This window comes from Antedon bifida, chromosome 3, assembly GCF_963402885.1.
Source record: "Antedon bifida chromosome 3, ecAntBifi1.1, whole genome shotgun sequence".
In the NCBI taxonomy this organism is placed as follows: domain Eukaryota; kingdom Metazoa; phylum Echinodermata; class Crinoidea; order Comatulida; family Antedonidae; genus Antedon; species Antedon bifida.
In genome coordinates this window covers 27,994,299-28,016,980 of record NC_136228.1, presented here as the reverse complement: position 1 = coordinate 28,016,980, position 22,682 = coordinate 27,994,299, and the positions used below count along the sequence as shown (strand labels likewise).

At 32.3% G+C, this 22,682-nt stretch overlaps 2 protein-coding genes across 3 annotated transcripts in view; one reads left to right on the top strand and one right to left on the bottom strand.

Moving 5' to 3' along the window:
- Positions 1–22,682, top strand: part of LOC144836884 (target of rapamycin complex 2 subunit MAPKAP1-like) — a 105,416-nt gene that overhangs the window by 63,905 nt on the left and 18,829 nt on the right. The window lies entirely within an intron of this gene.
- Positions 856–22,529, bottom strand: LOC144836920 (uncharacterized). 2 transcript variants are annotated; one of them, XM_078691858.1, is made up of 12 exons: positions 22,462–22,529; positions 20,789–20,846; positions 20,059–20,164; positions 18,887–18,960; positions 18,597–18,663; positions 17,605–17,683; positions 16,180–16,206; positions 14,823–14,966; positions 12,870–13,002; positions 5,771–5,858; positions 2,362–2,472; positions 856–1,894 (listed from the first exon to the last, which is right to left on the bottom strand). In XM_078691858.1, the coding sequence occupies exons 1-11, from the start codon at positions 22,464–22,466 to the stop codon at positions 2,375–2,377; spliced, it is 879 nt and encodes a 292-aa protein (XP_078547984.1). In that variant the 5' UTR covers positions 22,467–22,529; the 3' UTR covers positions 856–1,894; positions 2,362–2,374. The 2 variants fall into 2 exon arrangements, with proteins under 2 accessions (XP_078547984.1, XP_078547986.1); XM_078691860.1 differs by lacking the exon at positions 16,180–16,206.

Here is a 22,682-nt window from a genome sequence, read left to right as displayed (position 1 = left end):
GCCAGCTTTGAGACCTCAAAGGAGGAATACAGAGAACCTCTATCAAGGGGCCAGCTTTGAGACCTCAAAGGAGGAATACAGAGAACCTCTATCAAGGGGCCAGCTTTGAGACCTCAAAGGAGGAATACAGAGAACCTCTATCAAGGGGCCAGCTTTGAGACCTCAAAGGAGGAATACAGAGAACCTCTATCAAGGGACCAGCTTTGAGACCTCAAAGGAGGAATACAGAGAACCTCTATCAAGGGGCCAGCTTTGAGACCTCAAAGGAGGAATACAGAGAACCTCTATCAAGGGGCCAGCTTTGAGACCTCAAAGGAGGAATACAGAGAATCTCTATCAAGGGGCCAGCTTTGAGACTTCAAAGGAGGAATACAGAGAACCTCTATCAAGGGGCCAGCTTTGAGACCTCAAAGGAGGAATACAGAGAACCTCTATCAAGGGGCCAGCTTTGAGACCTCAAAGGAGGAATACAGAGAACCTCTATCAAGGGGCCAGCTTTGAGACTTCAAAGGAGGAATACAGAGAACCTCTATCAAGGGGCCAGCTTTGAGACCTCAAAGGAGCTGGGTTTCTATTATAGTTGCATTCAAGTCATTGACTTCTGTGGTCTCTAGTATCATGACCCAATATCACATGCATATAATGTGAAATATGATCAACAAATAATGAATCTTTAAATTTAGTTATTATTATTTTCAATATTCTTAAATGCTTTTTGTGTAACATAGGAAGAGTACATTATGACTTATACTGATGAAAGTCAATGAGTTTTAATATTTTTTTGAAACTGAAAACGAAACTTGAGTCGATACAATGAAACTGTTCAATTTAGCTTGTGAATAAATATATACCAATTATAAATTGTAATTTATTTCACTAATACAAAAATACAGAAATAAATCTGAGATTTCTTGTAATGAAAAAATGATGAAATTTAACAAACTAGATATTGCTATAAGAGGTATTTTTTAAATACTTAGACCTCATCAGAAAAGGAGACATTTTGACAAGGAACAATTTTGTTGATTGACAAATAATATTCGTAGCAGAAATACTTAGTCAATATTAAATGGTTTGTGTATTCATGCCATAATGCCAATACTTTATGCCATAATGTCTGTATGTTTATTTTTCTGCATACCCATTATAAACCCAATACACAAGCAATCTTCATCCCATCTGTAGTGAGTGGGAATGTGGACCGAGAGATTACTTAGATGGGTAAAAAGATTAAAGTAATATTGTTAATTTATCAACTAGAAACAATAGTGTTACTCATTGGTGAAAAGACAAAATCTATATTTACATTTAAATCTTACTTTTTGTGGTGTCACTTAAATTGAACAATACTCTCCATTATAAAAAAAATAAAAAAGTGGCTTTAATAATTGTTTGTATAGTTTTATTTATTTATTTAATTTAATTATATGCATGTTTATACAAATATGTCCTCTTTGTTTTTCTGTTAATGGTACTTTATACAAAATTAAATAATCTAAAAAACCTGCTTCATCAAGATATGTACTCACACATACTACTTTTTAAAAGATATTGTGCCAAAACATGGCACCATTTTCATAATTAAATGTCCAACACAATACGTTGACATTTATCGCTATATACATCCCTAATTTTAAAAAATATGATAACCCTGACTAGTACAGTCACCAAACAGGATTTTAGAAACGACTCAGCAAGAAGCTTGCGAAGGCAAAAGCCGACATAAATTCTTTAAAAATTGTAAAAAAGTTGGCAATGATGTAAACAAACACAAAATGTATGCAATTATCTTCATCACCATTGGTCATCTAAAGATGGCTACTTGATGACCATGGGATGCATTCAGACAACCATTTAAGTAAAACGTTTCAGAAACCATTGCTGCTATGCTGATCTGTATAAAATCAAATTATATCATATTAAAACTTCACCTATTAACAATTATTTATTGGTAATTCTAGTTGGTTTTTAACTTTTATTGAATCAGTTTGTGGACCACAGCAGGAAAAAGTTTAAGAACAGGGCCTTCTCCTGTATAATAAGGTCATAATTTATTTTATTGAAAATGTTGTTCATAATGCACCAATTCCCTTAAAGGATCTTATTAGGAAATAGAGCATCTTCAGTGTGTTTGTATGTATGTACTACAGTATATTATTATCCTTTGTAAATAATAACATTTAATGAATAAAATAATAAAACATCACACCATCATAAACCACCAACGCAGGCAAACGATTTTGTGTTGATAAATTAACAATGCAAACAAATGCACAGAGTCTAACGTAAACACAGAGAAGACAATTATTACAAATCTGATATTATGATGTGATATTTATCCTTATCAAAAATGATAATTACCATCTAATAATATTCATTTTAAGGCGTCCTTTTTCTCATTACTGGTATCACCAACCAATCCACCAATGAGAGATAGTATATTTACTTTCTCGTCTGTCTCAGATTTTTTAGCTGCAAATCAGAAAAAAAACATCCCCAATTAAAAATATTTCCGTTGAACATGGATAAACACGATAAATGATATAACCCATGGAGGTGTTTATAACATTTATTTATTTTTATTTATTATTTCTGTATAAACACATAAATATACTGTTGATATAAAGTTTGCGGTACACCACGTATATTAGTTCTGAAAAGAGTTTCTCGACATTTCGATCAATATGCTTTGATTGTCCTCAGGAGTAAGAATGATCGAAACGTCGAGAAAATCAACAGTTCTTTTCAGAACTAATATACGTGGTGTACCACAAACTTTATATCAAAATTTGATTTCGGTATGCAAACCTTGAAACTCACAAATATACTAAAATTGGTTAAATGTTAATGTTCTGTTTACAACATTTATTTATTTCTGTATAAACACAAAGTAAGTCAATTATATTGATTTATTATTTATTTATTATTTCTATATAAACATAAAGATGCTAAAATTAAGTTGATTATGTATTTTGTTTACAACAATTTATTTATTATTTACTTATTGTTTCTATAAACACAAGAGATGCTAAAATAAAAAATAAAAAAACAAATCAGTAATAAAATTTACTTTTCAAAATTATAAATTAGGGATATTTATTAAAAGATAATTATAACTGAAATAAATTAAAGTTGGTTGTTGTGTCAATCATATTACTAAGCAATACTTTATGTTATTTCAGTATGCCATGTCTCATGTTTCTGTTCTCCGTTTATTTTGTTTATACCTTTGTATAATATTATTGAAATATGTGTAAAAAAATGCAGAAACAAACGCAAATATGCTTCACCAACCTGATGGATTAGGTAAATGCTAAAAGAAATATATTTAATATGAGCGCTGTTAGTTAGCCGACATGGAGACCCAGGAAGACTCAATAAACAAACGACATGGCATTTTCCCCAATCCATTTTCTGTGTAGGAGACTGTAATGCTCGTTGCACGCCAATTCATCTTTTATCAAAGTATATTTTAAGTAGCGATCAACAAATGTTGATGAGTATTAGTGTAGAGACAAAATAGAAACGATGGCGCTTAAGTTAAATAAAACAATTTGTTGTAGTAAGGTTTACATTAATTTTTGTAAAAACTACTGACAAAATTTAAAAGTCAAACAGTAATGTTACAAAAATATACCATATTTATTCGATTAAATGCCCTAAATTTATTCGAAGAAGGTGTTAAATTTGTGGGTGTAATATGGTAACGTGTATAATCAAATACTAATTAATATCAAGAAGTGAGAAAATACAGTAAAAATTGTTATAACATAATATTGTGTGATGCATGTGATGGGCCATTTATTTGAGGAAAAAAAACCCTATACGTTTATTCTAGGCTATGTTCAATTGGGGAGGGGGTGCATTTATTGAAGAGAGGCATTTCTTTTATATTATCTCAGGATCTTTATTCAGTAAAACATGTTCTGAATTGACATATTCTTTACAGTTTACAATACAGTCTTTATCATTAAAGTAAATTAAATTTAAGTAATTTTTCTTCTACCGTATTTTCATTTTTTTATACAGTAATGTAATTGCCTTTTTTTCTTCTTTTTTTTGTAATTTATATAATTTACTTTTCAGGTCTGTAAAATGTAAAAAAAAGTTACAATCAAAAATATTTTTGTAGCTGTCTAATAATTTACAAATTATTTTTTAAGTTAAGGTCTTCAAAATTTTTTTTTTATGTCATTTGGGCACGACTTTATCTCTAAACATCCTGTCTGTTCATTATCAAATTCACCCCTATTCTTTATAATTTGCAAAAAAATTTCAGTCCCAAATTATTCTAATAATTTTTTTATTTCTAATATTATGTAATTTCAATGAATGATTGTTACAGTCTAACGCATGAGACAAGCTAGGCATGGGAAATTTATTTGATTAAAAATACAGCCGGAGTTGTTTTACCCAGATCTCAAGTAATATCTGGAACCTTTTCAACTCATAGGACATTTATTACAAATGTCAGACACAAATTGACGCAAGCTACCACAAAAACTTGTGATTCACTCATTACACTCGCAATCAATTTATTTAAACAATTAAGAGTGACTGATTACTGTAGTTAGATGCTGTTATATCCCATAATAATAGCTGTTCATTCTGTTTACAAGTGCTTCCCCAGGGTAATGTTAAGAAATGCTTTGATAATTATAGAAGTTCCTTAGGAAAATTATAATTATTAATTATATATAGCCATAAGATGACATTAATTGTTTTTCTTATATATTTTTTTTAATGTAATGAATGTTTTTCAAGTTTTGTTAATTTATCTCCTATGATGTAGGAATTGTTAAAATATAGGAATGTTGTAATTATATGATTTATAAAAAAAAACAATGTTAAAGGTTGAATATGTTTGTATGATAAAAATGATAAAAAAATAATGTTAAGAGATAGAAAAATAAATAAAAAGATTGTACAAATGTAATGAAATAAAAATGGGATGAACAAAAGACAACAAAATTATTTAGAAATTTACTTCCTTTCATTATTACTTCAGTTTAGTCCTTATTTTAAGATACAACATTCTTTCTCCTTTTAGATAATTTGTTTCTTTTCTCTTTTTTTCTTATTTTTGTAATCATATTTGTTTTATTTGCATAATGCTGATAAAAATGCAAGTCTGAGATAATTCTCTATTTACAGCTCCAAGCACGCAATGTCTGTATTTTATGTTTTTAAATTTATGTCATTTAGTTTTCACCATCAAAGAGATTTCAGGATAGTATGGTCTCACTAGCTTACTATATGAGTCTTCTGGTAAGTTTGATTTGCTACTAACTGTAGTTTTATACAGAAACATTTTGGCTATGTAATAAAACAAAATGTAACATCTTATGAGAATGACATATCTCATGCATGAGGGATTATATATTTTCCCAATTGAAAATAATACCAGATTCTCATGACTGGATCTCCACAAACGACAATATTCCTCCAGTACCATAGTTCTCATGTGGTGTGTGTATTATGTAAGATTAGGTTAATGCTTGGTTCCCAGTACAGACGCAACGCAAGGATGTAAGCGCAAGGTGATAATGACCAATCACAAGCAATGGATTATTCAAACTGTCACTTGTCATTGTTGAATTCTCTTGCATTGAATACATCCTTGAGTTGCGTCTTCAGTGGAAACCAAGCTTATTACGTTTATTACGTTATTACGTTATGGTCTATGATACTTGGCGATACGTGTGAAACACATGTGATGCTGTATTGAGGAACTTTACTATGATACTGGCCAATTTGCTACTAGTCTTACCTATAAGTTTGATTTGCTGTGTTAGATACAAATCCGTATTAGCTTCAAGTTCCTTCAATCCCTTAGAAGTTTGTAAAATAGTATCAATCTATAGAGGGAGACAAACATATTTTTTAGTAGTAAAAAATATTTTGTAAATCTTCTGTTCATATGATACACAGAAAAGTGGTGGCTAATCGCGAGTGGTTAAAGACGTACTAAACTTCCCAGCATTTTTTCGTATTTTGTAAAAATAATGCATATTACTTAAAAAAACATTAAACCAGATCATTCCTTGTTTAAAATTTCTATGGTTAATTATGATAAAAAGGGACAAACAATGCTAAATAGCTTGCGTCGTCTATTAGGCCTAGCCTGTTCGGCTTAGTTTTGTAGGCCTAGCTGGTAAAACAGCGGTAACGTACGAACATAGTACGGTAGCTATAGACCTGGCGTTGTCTCATTACTGAAATAATTGTCTTTCTTGAGATTCGAACTCGGAACCTTCTGCTTGATATGCCTAACCATTAGACCATTTTTCAATTGGATAGCGACTCTTTAACACCATTTCTTATTATATATTTATTTATCACTCGTTTAGATAAAAAAGACTAGCCAGTTCTGAACTTATGAGTGAATGCATTTCTGTAACATCATTTAAAAGAAATAAAATCTTTTAAAATTTGTTTTAAAGCCTGGTTTCAATTTCAATATTTAATGAAGCCAACCCCAGAAAAAATCGCCTGAGGGCGACCAACAGGTGTTGGAGCCTGGTCTTCCGTTTTAAAACGAAAAGCAAATGTAAATACTTAAATTGATCAGCCATTAACTTTAACATTGTAAATTGAATTATAAATTAAATTGTATACAAAATAAAAGTAGAATAATAAATTGGAATTGTATGTCTACAAATATACAGTATATATCGCTATCAAATCAAGTACTATGAAATCCCCAGTGGTCTAATGATTAGGACAGCTGCATATCAAGCAGAAGGTTCTGGTTCGAATGGTTTGGAATAGGCTAATTGATGTAGTTATTTTAAAACTTAATAATTTTCAATAAAAACAAACTACAATTTCAAAAGATCACCAAATATTTGTTTTTAATAATCTATTTATTATTCAACTACAGTTTAAGTTTACAAAAATCAAGCTAAGATACATAATTTGATAGAAATACAGATCTATATAGTTTATCAACATAGTAGCGTTGAACGCATTTTTGGTTGCGCTATCAACCACACAGCAGCATCAATCGTTGTGACGTAACACCACAGAACTCTATGGGAGAGATATGATGCTCAGCCCTAAAAAAAATTGTTTGGATTGTCAAATAACAAGTTGAATTTCTCCCTGTTATTTTCATTCAGTTCACTATCAGTGTTTTTTTCTTCTGTAATTCATGTTTTTGTAATTTTATTTAATTATTTAATAAAACAATAAGGATAAAACATCAAACTTGAGTATTGAGATCCTCAACTTTGTCACACACACAAATGGTTATATAAAAATACAATAAAAATATAAAAATAAACAATACAGACTGCAAAACTTGTAACAATAACCTCCAATAAACAGCATAATATATGGAAACATACTGTATGATATGATATAAATTTGAAAACTAGGAACCCATTGACTGCCATGAATATTATACTCATAAATGAGTTGTATAATAACAATTCAGTGAAAATACTTACACTTCATGGGTTCTAACCAATAAATATTGGCACACCTTTGTTTAATATCATACATTCCTCAAAATTATTTGAATATTCATTAACAGTTTGGTAACATTTTCTGTGTTGGTAAAAACGCTTAAGAAATACTATTTGTGAACTACAGTAGAAGCCCTCCGCTGGGACACCACTATTCAGGGGACACCTCTGTTCAAAGGACACCACACTCACTACTCAATGTTTATCAAATTAATCATTTTATTAATTAATTAGCTCTTTTACCTGTTTGTTGGAACTTTTCTACGCCTTGAGCACTTTTGTGGATATGTGCGCTGTATAAGTCTTATTATTATTATTATTCTACATAATTTTAAACTTGATAATAATTTGCATACAGTATTTATTTAAATTAATTAAAATAAATATTTTCCATAAAAAGTAAAATTAAATAACCAATTGAATAATGTAGTCATTTGATGTTGAAAGTATAAAGTAGTGACAGTAATCTCTGTCTTGAATTAATTGTTCATCATAATACTTTTTTATACTGAAAATGTCTAACTTTCTAAAAAACAACATACCTTGTAAATTACACTAGTCATTTGACAGATGAACCGTTTTAAAGTGTAGAGTTTGAAAGTTTCTATTCGGAGCACACAAAGCATAAACATTAAAGCATTCCAATCCATTTTACTAAGCCTCATAGATGATTTATTTTTGGATTGATTACAGATACGATATATCCATGCTAATGCAGTTCAAACCCAGGCCAGAGACGTCACATTTAGGTAGCAATAGCTTAGAGGTTTTCATCTTCATAAGCTGGGTACGGGTAAAACGTCTCAACATTGTTGTCTTTACGAAATAACTAATTTTCTATCTATTTAGAGTTTTGAGAATAAATCCAACGATCAATGAGGACGTTACCCTCGCTTTGAGGTAAATTCTCCACGACATTCAGCGCACGCACCGGACAGTGGCCGACTTGATTTAGATGTTCAACTAATATGAACAGTTAGCATCAATATTGTATAATAATATAAATCTCATCAGTGAATTTATAGTAATAAAATGTAAAGTAGAGATAGGATTATGCGAGCATTTGTTGGTTTGTTCTAACGACTTGTAATTTTATGTCTGTTGAGAAACGATTCAATTTTTTCCTGTCTGTTGCATTTGGCTTTTAAGAGCAAAGTAACAAAACCTTAAGACGGATTAAGCATTAATGCTATGTCATTAATATGACTCCACCCAAAGGATTAATTTAGAAAACATAACAGCTAGAAGCTATAACATTCTAAAACAACTTCTTATAGAAACTACAGTCACAATATTATGATGCCATTTAAAACTGAGATGTTTCGTTAAAAAATAAGAGACAGAAATTTTTTGGTAAAACAATGGTAACAATCTGAAATATTATTGATTATTTTAAAGAACATATTTTTTTTATAGAGCAATATAATTTCAAAATGAAATTGCAGATACAGGGTAACATTTTAGTTGGTTTAATTAGTGCAGATCAGCAAAGTTTTGGACCCGGTTGCGTTCTGGATGGGAGACCGTCTGGGAATCACATATAATGAAATTGCAGATAGAGTACAATTCTGTAGTTAGTGCAGATCAGCAAAGTTAAGTAATGTTAGACCCGGTTGCGTTCTGGATGTGAGACTGTCTTTGAATCGCGTATATATGTGCTGTATATACCGGAGAGTAATGATAATATTGGGCTAGCCTAGCAAGCCAACTGGCACGAGTAACACCTTGCTCACAGTGTGTGCCAGAGAATTAGTGAGGAATCGGCCATGCGTGCCGGTGAGGAAAATATCTATCATGTTTAATATTTTTTGGCACGCATTGTCATTTTCCTCAAGTGTGCACCGAACATGAGCTAATTGCTCAATAATTCCACTGCTCATGACATGTTCTAATTTATTATATGTCAGTGCGCGCCGTATAGCGTAGTAAGTATCGTGTACTGAAGGCGTTTAGTGTGCGTCCGATAGAACGCGATCACAGTTTGCGGCAAATTTTTTTTTGAGCAAAGTGTTACTCGTGCCAGTTGGCTCAGCCGATAGTGTGCGTCAGGCTTTAGTGTCGTCTCTCTCTAGACTCACGTGCCTCGTTCTTCGAATGGGAAGTAAAGCAGTTGGTCATTCGAAGAGAGCAGGGGATCACCTCCCAGTGGCTTTGAAGTTCCAGCTTAATGTAAATACAAGAGAAATGCCTAATACAAATGAAATAACACAATTCAAAAAACTATGACTGTCATAGTACCCTTAATTTATATATAACCCTAAATGTTATCATATTTAGTTTTTTGTCTTCTAGGAAAGGGGAAGGTCAAAAACCTTCCGAACAACGTCACTAATGTACAACGAAAAAAAAATGTAAAGTTATGATTAAACCCCTCATAAAATTACAAAATCTAATTTTCGAGACGTAGTATTGGTTTATAACAGCAATTAGAGGTAATACAGCACAGAGATATGTCATATTTAGAGGTAATTCAGCTTCAGGGCATGTCATGTCTTTACCTTCAGGACACATCATGTTATTATCGTGTGCTAGAGACTTTTGTTTGATTAATGTGACTCAATGCTAATGAACAAATCTTTTTTACAAATTTCCAATTTCACCAGAGGAGTTCAGCTGTGTTTGATTTTATTTTTGACAGATTTTGGCCTAAATCCTCAGTCGGATGACGCGTACATCTCAACCTTAAGCTGGGCTATCTATCGTAACTAGAGGGGATCTAATTGTAAATCTACTGGCCTTAGCAGACATGGGTTCAAGCTTAGTTCAGTGGCCATCATATCTGGGCAGATGTTACTTCAGGCTTAAACAATCTCTAATCCTACTGTCATTTTATGTTTATGAGGATTTGTACAAAGTTTAAATTAATATTATTGGATTTGAAGACATATAGCAACCTAGTAAAACCTACATCAACATAGACAAACACGAACAAAATATTGTAAAATTGAATTGCAGGTTGATGCCTCATTTTACATCAATTACTGTTCAGAAATTTCTTTTTAAAAACTAAATTCAGTTATCATGATTAACGGTTCCACTGAAAAACAATTCAAGAAACAAAATTGTTTGTTGAAAAGGTCCTTTTAATTTCACAATAGTAAACAAAATATCTACCTGGACCATAATTTAAAGAATAAAACTGTAAACCGGAAGCCTATTGTCTGGAAGTTCAGCTAAATTTAACTCATTTTTTTGTATTGAAATCATTATGTTTGATAATTTTTTTTGAAAAAAGTGAACAACTTGGAATGGCCTATTCAAGGTGTGATTTTATACAACTTACTGTATTCGTTCATATTATATAAGATATATTTAAAAATCTAATTTTTGGTGTTGGTGACAAAGTGTGACATGTTGTTGATCGACCAAAGATTGAAATTTCAGAACGAATTAAAATGCAAACGACAGTCAAAAACATTTCAGCAAAAAACAGCAGCGTAAGTTTTGTACACTTTCAAGAATGTTGATAATTATGGACGACCCACCTCCCGCCACCCCAGGATACAACAAAGTGTCTCCTTAATGAGGGTATTCCCTGAGTAGGAGTTTCCCTCCAGTTTGTCTTAAACAAAAGTATCTCCCTTAAAGGGTCTTTCACACCTGTTCCGGCACGGTTTCGGTCTGGCGCCGGAAAATCCAATCGAACGTCAATGTTTTGTTTTCACGCGGCCACGCGCATATCGATTGGCGCATAGCCGAGTGAAGCGTCGTGAAAACGCAAACATCGATGTTCGATTTGCCAGACCGGAACCGTGCCGGAACAGGTGTGAAAGGCCCTTTATAGGGTGTTCTAGAACTGTAGCGCCTTTTGAATATGTTAAGGATATGTTCACTATAAAATCATTTGTGTTTTAATCTTGACCACAGAAAAGAGGACAATAATAGATATTGTGGATTGGAGAAAGCTTTTAATTGGAGAGTCTTTAATTTGGAGACGATTCAATCTCTTTATATTAAGGGAGGAGTCTTTACTTTGAGGGAGGAGTCTTTACTTTGAGGGAGGAGTCTTTACTATGAGGGAGGATTCAATTTCTTTATATTATTGGGAGGAGTCTATATTGATGGAGGAGTCTTTTTAATTTGAGGAAGGATTCTTTATATTGAGGGATGAATCTTTATATTGAGGAAGGCGTTTTTTATTTGAGCAAGTCTTTACTTTCTCAAATTTACATTCAGTAATAATACAAACATACTCTTTTTTTATGTATTTCATTCACCTCCTTCCTATTTCAAATGAGCTGCTCTAAAGAGTAAACCACAACATTTAATGACACATCAATTTTATAAATGCACACATTTTGAAAAAGTGTTGCCACTGTGACCCAAGCATTCTCCCGTCTCCTTGAAAATCGAGGAAATAACCTCGCCAATTCGTCTGTGCAACGTAAATCAAATTTATACATTAAATCGCGGAGATTATGGGTTTTAATAGCATCATAAACAAAACTGTTGAGCGGTGGGAAGGTGATAGTTGAAGAGAGTTATTACTTGTCCAATCTCAACCCAGGAAAGATGATTTTAGTATGCAATATAATATAAATATATAGAAAATGTTGTACTGTATGGACAACTTGTGTTGAATATCTATTGTTGCAGATTAAACGAAAATTATAAATATTTAGCATGATGAAACATTATCTAGTCTACTAAAAAAAAGCAAAAAAACACATCATTACAATTTATTGTATACTAATTCTTTAACACATTATTGGTAAAAAGAATAGTATGAATAATAAAAAATACAGTTAGGTAAAAAGAACTTTAATTTAATTTTATAAATGCTACTTTTTAAGTATCTTAATTAAATTTAAAATAAAGAAGGTTAATTATGTTCTGTAAACTGTCTAAAAAGATACAGTTTGTAGTTTAACTTTGAACTACTGTATATGAATATATAAAGATATAGGAACGTTCAGACAATTTGGAAGTAATCTCTGAAGGTAGCAGTTTGTTTTAAGCCCTAGACTCAAAGATTAATGTGCTACTGTACTTCCACGTAAAAATGGATGTAGCAAACTAGCGATGTGTAGATGCAATACTTCAAAGCTAAGTAAATGCACCTTGTATTAAGCATCGTGTGGACACTAATCAGAAGCAATGTGTGCATATTATTTCATGTTTGACATAACATTAACTCAGATGTAACGTCAGAATGTAACTATTGTTTTTGTGTTGTATTGAGTTTTGATAAAAGGGCCACAGAAAAGAGGACAATAATAGGAGATGGATTGGAGTAAGCTGTTAAAGGCCAATTTACACAGGCGATCGGTAACGGTAATAAAAATATGTTTGCTGTTTACTCGAAGTGGGTGGACAAATTTTAAATTTGGAGTTAGAGGACATCTTTTATCAAACTAATTAATCGGAAAAGGGAATCTTCAATCAGAGTTGTTTACTTACATGCATTTCAAGTTCATGTAGAGAATTCTTTGTTGAAGACAATATCTGGTTCAAATCAGGAAGTCCAGCAAGGTATCTTTCATCTTGCTTGCTTAGTGTATCAGGAGCTTCTGAATCTGTACTTTTCTGTAACCTTAAAAAAAGAAACAGAATGCAATGACATTAAAGCCTTGTTCGCACTGGAACTTGAAAAATGGTAAATTTTAAAACGGTAACTTTATCATCAAAAAATGTGATCAATGTTCGCACTATCCGTGATGTTAAAACTAATGATTGTCTCGCATGGTGAATGTCATGCGTTAACTTGAGATGTATGTTCGCATTTATAGCAAGCATGGTTAGTTTTACAGAGACCATGGTAAGTTACACTGGGCAGGCAGTGGTCGGTAAAAGTAACCATTATATGTAGGAATTGTAGCCAGTGTTTTGATTGGACTTTTCTTGGTCGCATTAGCCGGCGACTCGGTTAATTTGGCCAAATTAAGTTTAGTACGATCGTTTTAGATGGTGCAAGATTATTTTTGTCTATTCTTTCATAAAATGCTTTGCTCGGGATAATTTTGTGGCCAAAATGGTGACCGCAGTAGGATGGGGAATAATGAATGAACGAAAACTAACCCGTAGCGTTTGCAGTCTATAACGTTTAAAAAGGAAAAAATCTTTTTAAACGACCTAACCTTTGACATTAGATGTAAGATGGAAGTGGACGATAAATTGAAAAAATAAGTCTACAGTACAGTACTGTAGGTGTTTTATAAATTTGGTGTAACTGAGTGTTCTATTTAAACTACCATTGAATAGAACAGTAACTCCTTCAACTAATGAAATTATTCTTCCCATTCGTATACAAACATTCATTTTTCGTTTTATATTTAAACACACCAATTGTTTAGCAAACTGTAAACTTTTATTCAATTTAAATTTTAAAATAAATTCATATTATATAGAATAATTAAATAATAACCATAATCGACAGAAAACTGATTTGGTTTCTACATGACAACACAAATGCTGTCAATTGCAAACTCGCCGCAGCTACACCAGTCAGGGTAGATTAACCAGCTTACAACGAATCAGATCATGTTGAATTTGATCAATTTCATCTTTTTATGGGAGGGCTTACTAATAGGAGGAGACATTTAGTACGGTGTTTGGTTTCGTTAACAAGATTATAAAGAGTTATATGCATCATTTATTGACTCTGATCTAAACTAATTCAAGTAAAAAGACAGAGCGTTAGGTTTATTTCATATTTTAGACAGTAATGTTTTCATACCATTTGGAATTTATAGTAAGATTTAGGAGTATTATATTATTATTTATTTGAAAAAAGTAAATTCTACTTATTTTTATTGCATAGAAGAAATAGTTAACGGCATAAACAAGAAAAATAATATCATAAAAAATCCTAAAATCTACAGTCCATTTTTTTTCATGTAATTGAGCATAAAAAACTGTAATAGTTTTTTTTTTTATTACAAAACTATTTATAACACTAAACACAAAATCAGCTAAAAAAAGAAGAAGTGAAGAAGCAACCAACATTTTTTCAACTGATGCTGTGTATGGAGAAGATTAATTTTAAGGCCCAATTACCTAAAAGTCATTTTGTAGAAAAAGTTGTAGTATTTTCTCTCTGTGTAATAACTAAAGTTGAAAGATGCATTGCCACTTTAAAATGTTTTAAATAGCATGAACTTTTACAAAATATATAGGACCCGATGTTGGGACCTTATGGATATATAGAAGATTTTAACCAACAGAAGAAAAGTAGAACAACATGTAATTTGTGTGAAGTAGTCAACTCTCTCAATACTGGATGGGCTGGCCAAATAGTCTGGAGTCAATTTTAACAGTTGGCCTACTGGTCAATTTGGGATCTTTTGAACAATAAGAAAACTTTTGAGAGTTGAGACTGAAGTGTTTTAACATTTGCAAAATTGATTTTGATACCTTCTTTCTTCAGCTTGAGTAGCCGCATCTGTTGCAGACGCCAATAACTCTTCCCATTTGTTGGTTTCTTCCACCAGTCCATTGCAGTATTCCTGTATCATTGTGGCAGATTCTTCCATCTTGACATTTATAGGGTTTGGAAGGCTAAACAAATTTGTTTTAAATGATTATTTTATGGAAACAGCATTTTAAGGGTACAGTACTCTAAAGCTCTGTCTACACCATCAAACATTATGTGACAAAACAATGTGATGTGCCCATATATGGACATGTCACTACCATATTTGGGCACATCACACAGTTTTTGTCAAACTAGTTTCATAGTGTAAACATGGCTTTATAATATTTTAAATAAACTAAACGATTGTAATAAATGTAATACAGAAAGCAGGGTTTTTCTTTCAACCTTATTTTGTATTTGAAGCACTTCGGAATAATCTTCTGAATGTTAAAAGCACTATATAAATTTGATAACATTAACATAGAAGAATATTAAATGTTATCTTTACCCATTTACTTTTATACATTTAGTGTATAATAGATGATATATTGAAATGAAGTAACAATTAACGATGATGATTTAAATTTAGATTAGACACATACTGATGGTAAATTAAGAAACAAATTGAAAATATGGCAATATTTATTTTATTCATAAATGAATAAATAAAATATATTCATGTTCATTTTGGATAAGGTACCTATTAGGAAGCTTTCGATTTGCGATGACTGATGACCAAATTACGTCATGTTAGAATATTGGGATGACACATGTTTGATGTTTCTAAGTCCCTGGTCATCGCAAAGAAAAAGCTCCCCATTAAATGCAGATTTCTCACAAATGTTGTGCACTTAAATGAATATAGCATCATGAAGGTGGTAGATACTAATATACCCTTTTCACATGGCTTGTAAAACTCTGGAGTTTACACACACTGGGGTGTCAACACCAGCTCCCCATTAAATGCAGATTTCTCAAAAATGTTGTGAATATAGCATCATGACAGTGGTAGATACTAATATATCTTTTCACATGGCTTGCAAAACTCTGGAGTTTACACACACTGGGGTGTCAACACCGGCTTTTAGAATGGTGTGCACCCTGGTGTGTATGTAAACTATGTTTTGCTAGGCAATTTGAAAGAGGTATAAGCTACTACCAAATTTCACTAAACAATAAGAACATGAGAGTAAATGTTAGATGATATTTTATGTAAATAGTTAAATAGAAATGAAACCTTTGTACCAAACAATAATTAAGATATTTCAATGTACATTATGAAAATGAACACTAAACAATGTATTGTTATGTAACACTTGTTATGTATTCACGAGATAAATATAGTGGATCTTATACCTTTTAAAACAGCTTTTTGCATCAACTCTAAAGATTTAAAATCAAAGTTATAGATTTGAAATTTGTTTGTCATTTAGAATAAAAGCATGTATACGCTTCAAATGACAAGTTATATTTGACAATAAAATGACATTAAACATTAAATGATAATTTTTAAGGAATAATTTTTAATCTTAGGTTTTGGAAGATGACAGATTTCATCTAAGGAATTTACTTGTTTATCATGAAAATAAGAACCGTATGAAATATTTATATATTTTTTTATCTTTTTCACTTGATTTGAATATCAATATATCATATACACAGGTAAGTGAACTCAAACAAAGTTTTCATAGTGAATTTAAATTCAGCTTTAGTCACATAGATATTAAAAGCCATTTACTTCACTATGTTTGTTTCGCATGGCAAAACTTATTCTGACATGAGACATCAAAGTTTTTTTTTCTTTAAAGATGCATTTTCATTTCTTGGCTATAAAAAAACCAGAAAATATGTTACCCAAGTGAGACGTACCAAATAAAATATTTAATCTCTTTTTATGTAATTAAAACCATCAAAATTACACATATGAGTGAAATTTCCATAGCGTTCTATAATTATTTTAGAATTTGGAAAGACACGTAATTAAAATCAGCTGAAAAAGAAAAATCTATTCAACCCTTTTTTCAATTGATGCATTGATTGGGCAACTTAACACTTTAAACCTAACCTGAGTCTTGTAAGTTGTAGGAGACCTTTGTTGCTATTTTGGCAATGAGAAAATTCCTGGTGCAGTGACCCTGATCTAACGACCCATTAGTAAACAACGAAGTAAACTACCATTGTGCCACTATTTAAATTTATTATATTGTAATAATTAATTTAGGTAAATTCAGAATTTCATTTACGGATAAAAATTATTTAACGATCTTAGTTATTTTGTTTCAGAAGTTAAAAATTGTTTAAAACAATTTTATGTCTAATTTTGTTATATTTTTGGTTTTTTTTTTGTATATTTGTGTTTTATTACTCGCTACGTTTCCAACAATTTGAACAACTCTACAATCAATAATTTTTTAATAGTTTATCTTAGTTGATGCTACGCTTTGATTAGTTTTTATTATTTAACTAGACCTTTACACTGTCTGTCAATTTTTTCTATTAAGACAAATAAATCTTCTTTTTAATTAAACGACTAATTAGTAAAATCAAATTAAATCAATTTGGATATAAATGTCAAACACAAACACATTATAAAGAAAAATTATCTGTTTTTTTACCTTGAAAAGTTGTTATTTTCTCATATGAGTTTTTAAAAGTGTATTTGGAAAATAAGCAACAATTATCAGATTTAATGAAAGTGTATCTTTAATTTTTTTGACATGAAAGTGTCAAAGATTTTTTCTTAAGTTAATGTATCTTAACGCTAGAGGCGTCATCACTCACTTTTTCTGCATGCTGCACGATTCTCTCAGGCAGTTGTCTTTCTCTAACTTGTCTAACGTCTCATTAAAAGCACTCCTGGCTGCGAAGTTAACGAACACAAGTCAAATTGCAATTTCAAATACGACTAATATGTTTCTATTTAATTCTAGGCCACAGTTTTCCAGACATCCAAAAACATGATATTAAAAGTAGCATGGTTTTAAATTAGTCAACTGTTTTCTAGTGCAAATAGCAATCTTTTTGAGTTCAAAACACAACTAAAAAAAGTTTGAGATTTAATTAAATGAAATTGACGATCATGGTCAGAAAGTTGATATTTCTTTTAATTATTCCTTTCAGTGATGCATAAAATAGGGAGCATTAAGGAGATCCAAAGCTGTCATTCTATGGAAAGCAAGGTCAACTGTGTGTGTAATTTATTTGTTATCGGCACAGTTGACCATGTTTCTATTGCACAGTTTTCTATTGACACCGTTGACTATGCACTTAGTTCTCTATGCTGATAGACAAAATAATAAGGTGCATGGTTGACCATGCTGCAAGGAAACAATGAATTTGATGCACAGTCTACAGTATAGTACCTAGATTTCACACCAAATATTGACATCATGGCTGTCAATGCCAATAGAAGATGTTAATTTGCACACACTGGTCAACTTTGCCTACAGAAACTTTAAAGTAAAAATTATTAACTCCACCTAGGAGGTTATATTTTTGTCTGAGATATTTGTGCGCGTGTCTACTAGCAGGATAACGCCAAAACTAAAAGATGGAACTTTTCTAAATTTAAACCAGATAGATATGTATGTGGTCACAGAAAACTTCATTCAATTTTGGAGACAATCCGGACCTGGATCCCAATTCTGGACTACTTTTTATTATTTTACTAATTTTAGGCCGTACGTCAAAACTACAATGTGGATCTTTGATTCTTTTCCACCTTTAACTCCTAATGAAGGTTGCACCTCTCTAAATGCTCTTGTTTATCATACCTTTATTCTTTAACTCTTCAAACCCTCTAGCATGTGGAATTTCCTCTTCAAGTCGATTCATTGTATACTATTAAAAGTTAAAAATAAATCAGTGTTTACTTTATTAATTTTATATTATCATCAAATAAATAAATAAATTCAGAAATTGAATGCATAAGTATAAAGTTAATTTTAACAATGCTCAAATAAAATCAATGTCAGTGAAATTTGAAGTTATGAAGATGATATTCAAATCTTGTTTGAAAGAACAAAATTTCTAAAATATATCACAGAGGGCAGCATAAGCATACCTCAAAGCAGACTTGTTGTAGAAGAGCTAGACGTTTCTCTTCTGTTTCATCAGGTGGTATCTTCTTGTGCAATTCTAAAATTCAAATCAAAATAAATGGCAGGCAATGACATTTAATTAGGAATAAACAAATATTTTGCGGTTTATTTAGTTATGAAAAGAACTGTTGAGTTTCTCAACGTTTTGATCAATATACTTTGATCCTCCTCAGGAGTGAGAATGCGGAAAATCAAGGAAATATATATATCAAGGAATATATATAAACTAAATATACATGGCGTACTGTAAACTTTATATTCAAATATATTAATTTCGTCATGCAAACAATAAATATTTCTTTTACCGTATATTTCGGTGTATAAGTCGCACCTGTGTAAAAGACGCACCCCCTAACTGAGAGTAAAATATCGGTATTTTTTATATCGTTGATGTATAAGACGCACTTTATATTTCATCAAAACAATGTTTTTTAAAATTGTAATCAATATTATTGTAATAAGATATTTTATTATATCTACAACGGCGTCCTTTATTTTGGTTTTTTCTTACCTCAACAAGTTGTTTCTAACTTGTTATTCATGAGTTTCGCACCCGCAACATCGTGTGCATGACCATGTGTGTAACACGCATGTGTGTGGGCTAGCCTCGCTCGACATCGATCATTTCGAGACGGCGCACGTTTTCACGGACAATCGTATTCGATTAGTATCTATGTATCCGAGAAGTGTGTACGCTAGGTCCATGCTATAATCACCTGGAGAATATACTAGTCGAATACCGTACACCATGTGGCCGCCAAGAAGGGCGGTCGGCGATCGTGCATATAAAAATAAATACTATTCCAATCGTAAACGTTTACAAATGAAATTTTATTGGAGCGCCTAAAACAGCTCCATAATGAACAAATCTTTTCATCATATTTAGTATAACATCACGCTAAAATGCCTTGAAAACTAGGCAGAAGCAGGTTTCTGTTACGTTAGTACACTGTATCTAGGCCTAGCCTACTCAGGCCTAGCCAACGAGGTGACGATATGTACAATCTGTGTGGTGAGGCATTTATGTTCGGTGTATAAGACGCACCCTTAATTTCGAGGTCAAATTTGCGTGTCAAAAGTGCGACTTATACACCGAAATATACGGTAAATCTCTAAGTTTATAGGCTTAATTTACCTGAGACATCAAGGTTAGCTGGTGGAAGTGACCTTTGATTTCGACCCCTCATGAAGCTTGAACGTCTTCTCTTTTTTTCTTTGCATTTTCCCAAGGAGAGTGGCAGCTATTTAAAATAAAGTTTACAAAATGAAATGTATGGATTATTTCTGAGACAAACCTACTAAAACATCAAATGTTTACATTTGTCTTAAGTAATTATAGACACAAAATCTGTTGGTAAAATATTGCCTACACAGCCCTGCAAATAATGTATACCTGTTTTCCTCATTTGAGTGCAATGCTTTATTTTTTATATGTAATACTTTATGTTCAACTTCAATTTATTTGTATAATGAATTGCAATAATAAAGTTTCAAGTTCAATTTGTGTACAAAAAATAATAAGGCCAAATAGACAATACTTGGTGTGGAGGCAAATATTGGCATGTTTAACTGTGCCATAAAATTCATTGTTTACTATTATCATAGAGATATTCTATTATACAAACGGTCGTTCATATCCTTTGTTTTATTTATGTAAGGTCAACCTTTATTCTGTCTGTAATTTCCAAATTTATGGATGAATAAAGCGATGTCTATGTCTATGTTGTGATGGGCACAGAAAACTAGGTTGACCATGATGATAGAAAACTTTTCACTAGATGCACAGTCAACCATGCTGATAGGAAACAATAATTTACATGCACGATTGACTGTGCCAAAAGGTATTTATTAAAAAATTACTTTACCTCCTGATTATGATCATTTTGATCTAAACTTCTCTTCTTCTGCCTTCTTGTTGTACAACTGAAACAAAAAAATGAGTGAGTACAATAAAGCAATAAAAAAGCGAGTGAGTGGTCGAGCGGTTAAAGACAGTAGCCATAACATCGGCATGGGTTCGAGGCTCACTTGCTACATGGTTCTGGTAAAACTGGTAACCCACCATCCACCTTTAGGAGCATCAATACCAATAAATTTAATAAATCTGCTGTGATCCACTGTACTTGAATTGAACATGGAATATCTGTAAATCATAAATTAGGATTTATTTATTTGTTAATTTTGATTTCACTTATTAATTAGGCATCAAACTGCTAGCTAGGTAGGGCCTACTAGCTACCTAATTCCACCGTTTAATCATGGAGTAATGCACTTGTCAATTGTATGACCCACTATACTATATACTATACCTTTAGTTGATCATGACGCACCCATTTTGACGCACTGTGACCGTGTTTTTTATATTTTTAGTGGTAAAGTGACGGACATTGACACACCATCGTTCATTGATGTGACGTACAGTACCTTCTAGGTAGGTTTCTTGACGCACCCCTGCATCAGTAATTATTTGTAAATGATGCACCCATGACGCACCTCTCCCAGGGTCGTATAGTGGGTCATACAATTGACAAAGTGCATAAAGAATACTCCATGGTATAATAGCGTACTAGTTAGAGGAGTAGGTACCAAGTACCAATTAGTTAGGCTAGGCCCGGTAGGCCTTAGGCTATCTACTAGGACTCGAGGCCTATGAGTATAGATAGGCTAGTACTCATATTTCGTTAAATTAACACTTTAAATTGACAGGTCTTGGTAGGTCTTGGTAGTTCTTGGTAGGCCTAGGTCTTGGTATTTAGGAGGACCCAAAATATAGGCCTATCCTCTAAGTCTAAGTCCTGTCTGTTGTGTTGAACTACCGTCCTGTTGAATGAGGCCTAGAGAGAGGGTACACCTAGCTAGCCTCTACTACTACTGTCTTTACTAGCTAGGCCTCCTAGCTAGCTACTACTAGGGCCTAGGCCTATCTAGCTAGGCCTGGGAGGGCTAGCTAGTAGGCCCTTTTTTAGTAGTAGGCCTAGGCTAGGCCTACTAGGCTACCTGGTCCTAGGCCTAGACTACCCTAGACTAGGCTAGGCCTAGGCCTACTACGGGGAACAGACGATCGGGACCACGGACGATCGGGCCCAAGACGATCGGGCCCAGAAAAGGTGGTCCCGATCGTCTTCAGCGTTGGGCCCGATCGTCATACCAGTTGGGCCCGATCGTCCAGTGTTTTCAGAACCACGTTGGGCCCGATCGTCTTACCAGTTGGTCCCGATCGTCTTAGCGTTGGGCCCGATAGTCGTTTGTGTTATATCATGGAGTAATACTCCATGGTTATATAAAATAATGTGCCACATTTCATCATTTTTAATTCCTAGTGCTAGTGTCAACGTGCTTTTCTTGCGTAGGCCTAATTAATAATAATAATTTAATAATAGTCTGTTCTTATAGCGCATAGGCCTATAAGCAGGCTCTCAACTCAATGCGCTTTACATCAAAAATAGGCCTAGACTAAATAAATATATAACAACGGAGATCCTATAACAACTATATATGAAACAATAAGTTTCTAAAAGTATTCTATTCTATAACAAACCTCATTTTGTATGATTTATATGCTGTCTGTTATTCGTTTTTTGTGTGTTTTTGATAATTGAAAATCTGCCGCTCAAGAAATGCGCCCTCAACAATAATCTAACTCGAAGTCTCTTAAAAAGTAAGTAAAGAATCCAGTGTCTATTCTCAGTTCCTTAACCTTTTAATATTTTTATTAAATTATAAAGCACGCGAAATATTATTTATCTTGTATAAAAATAT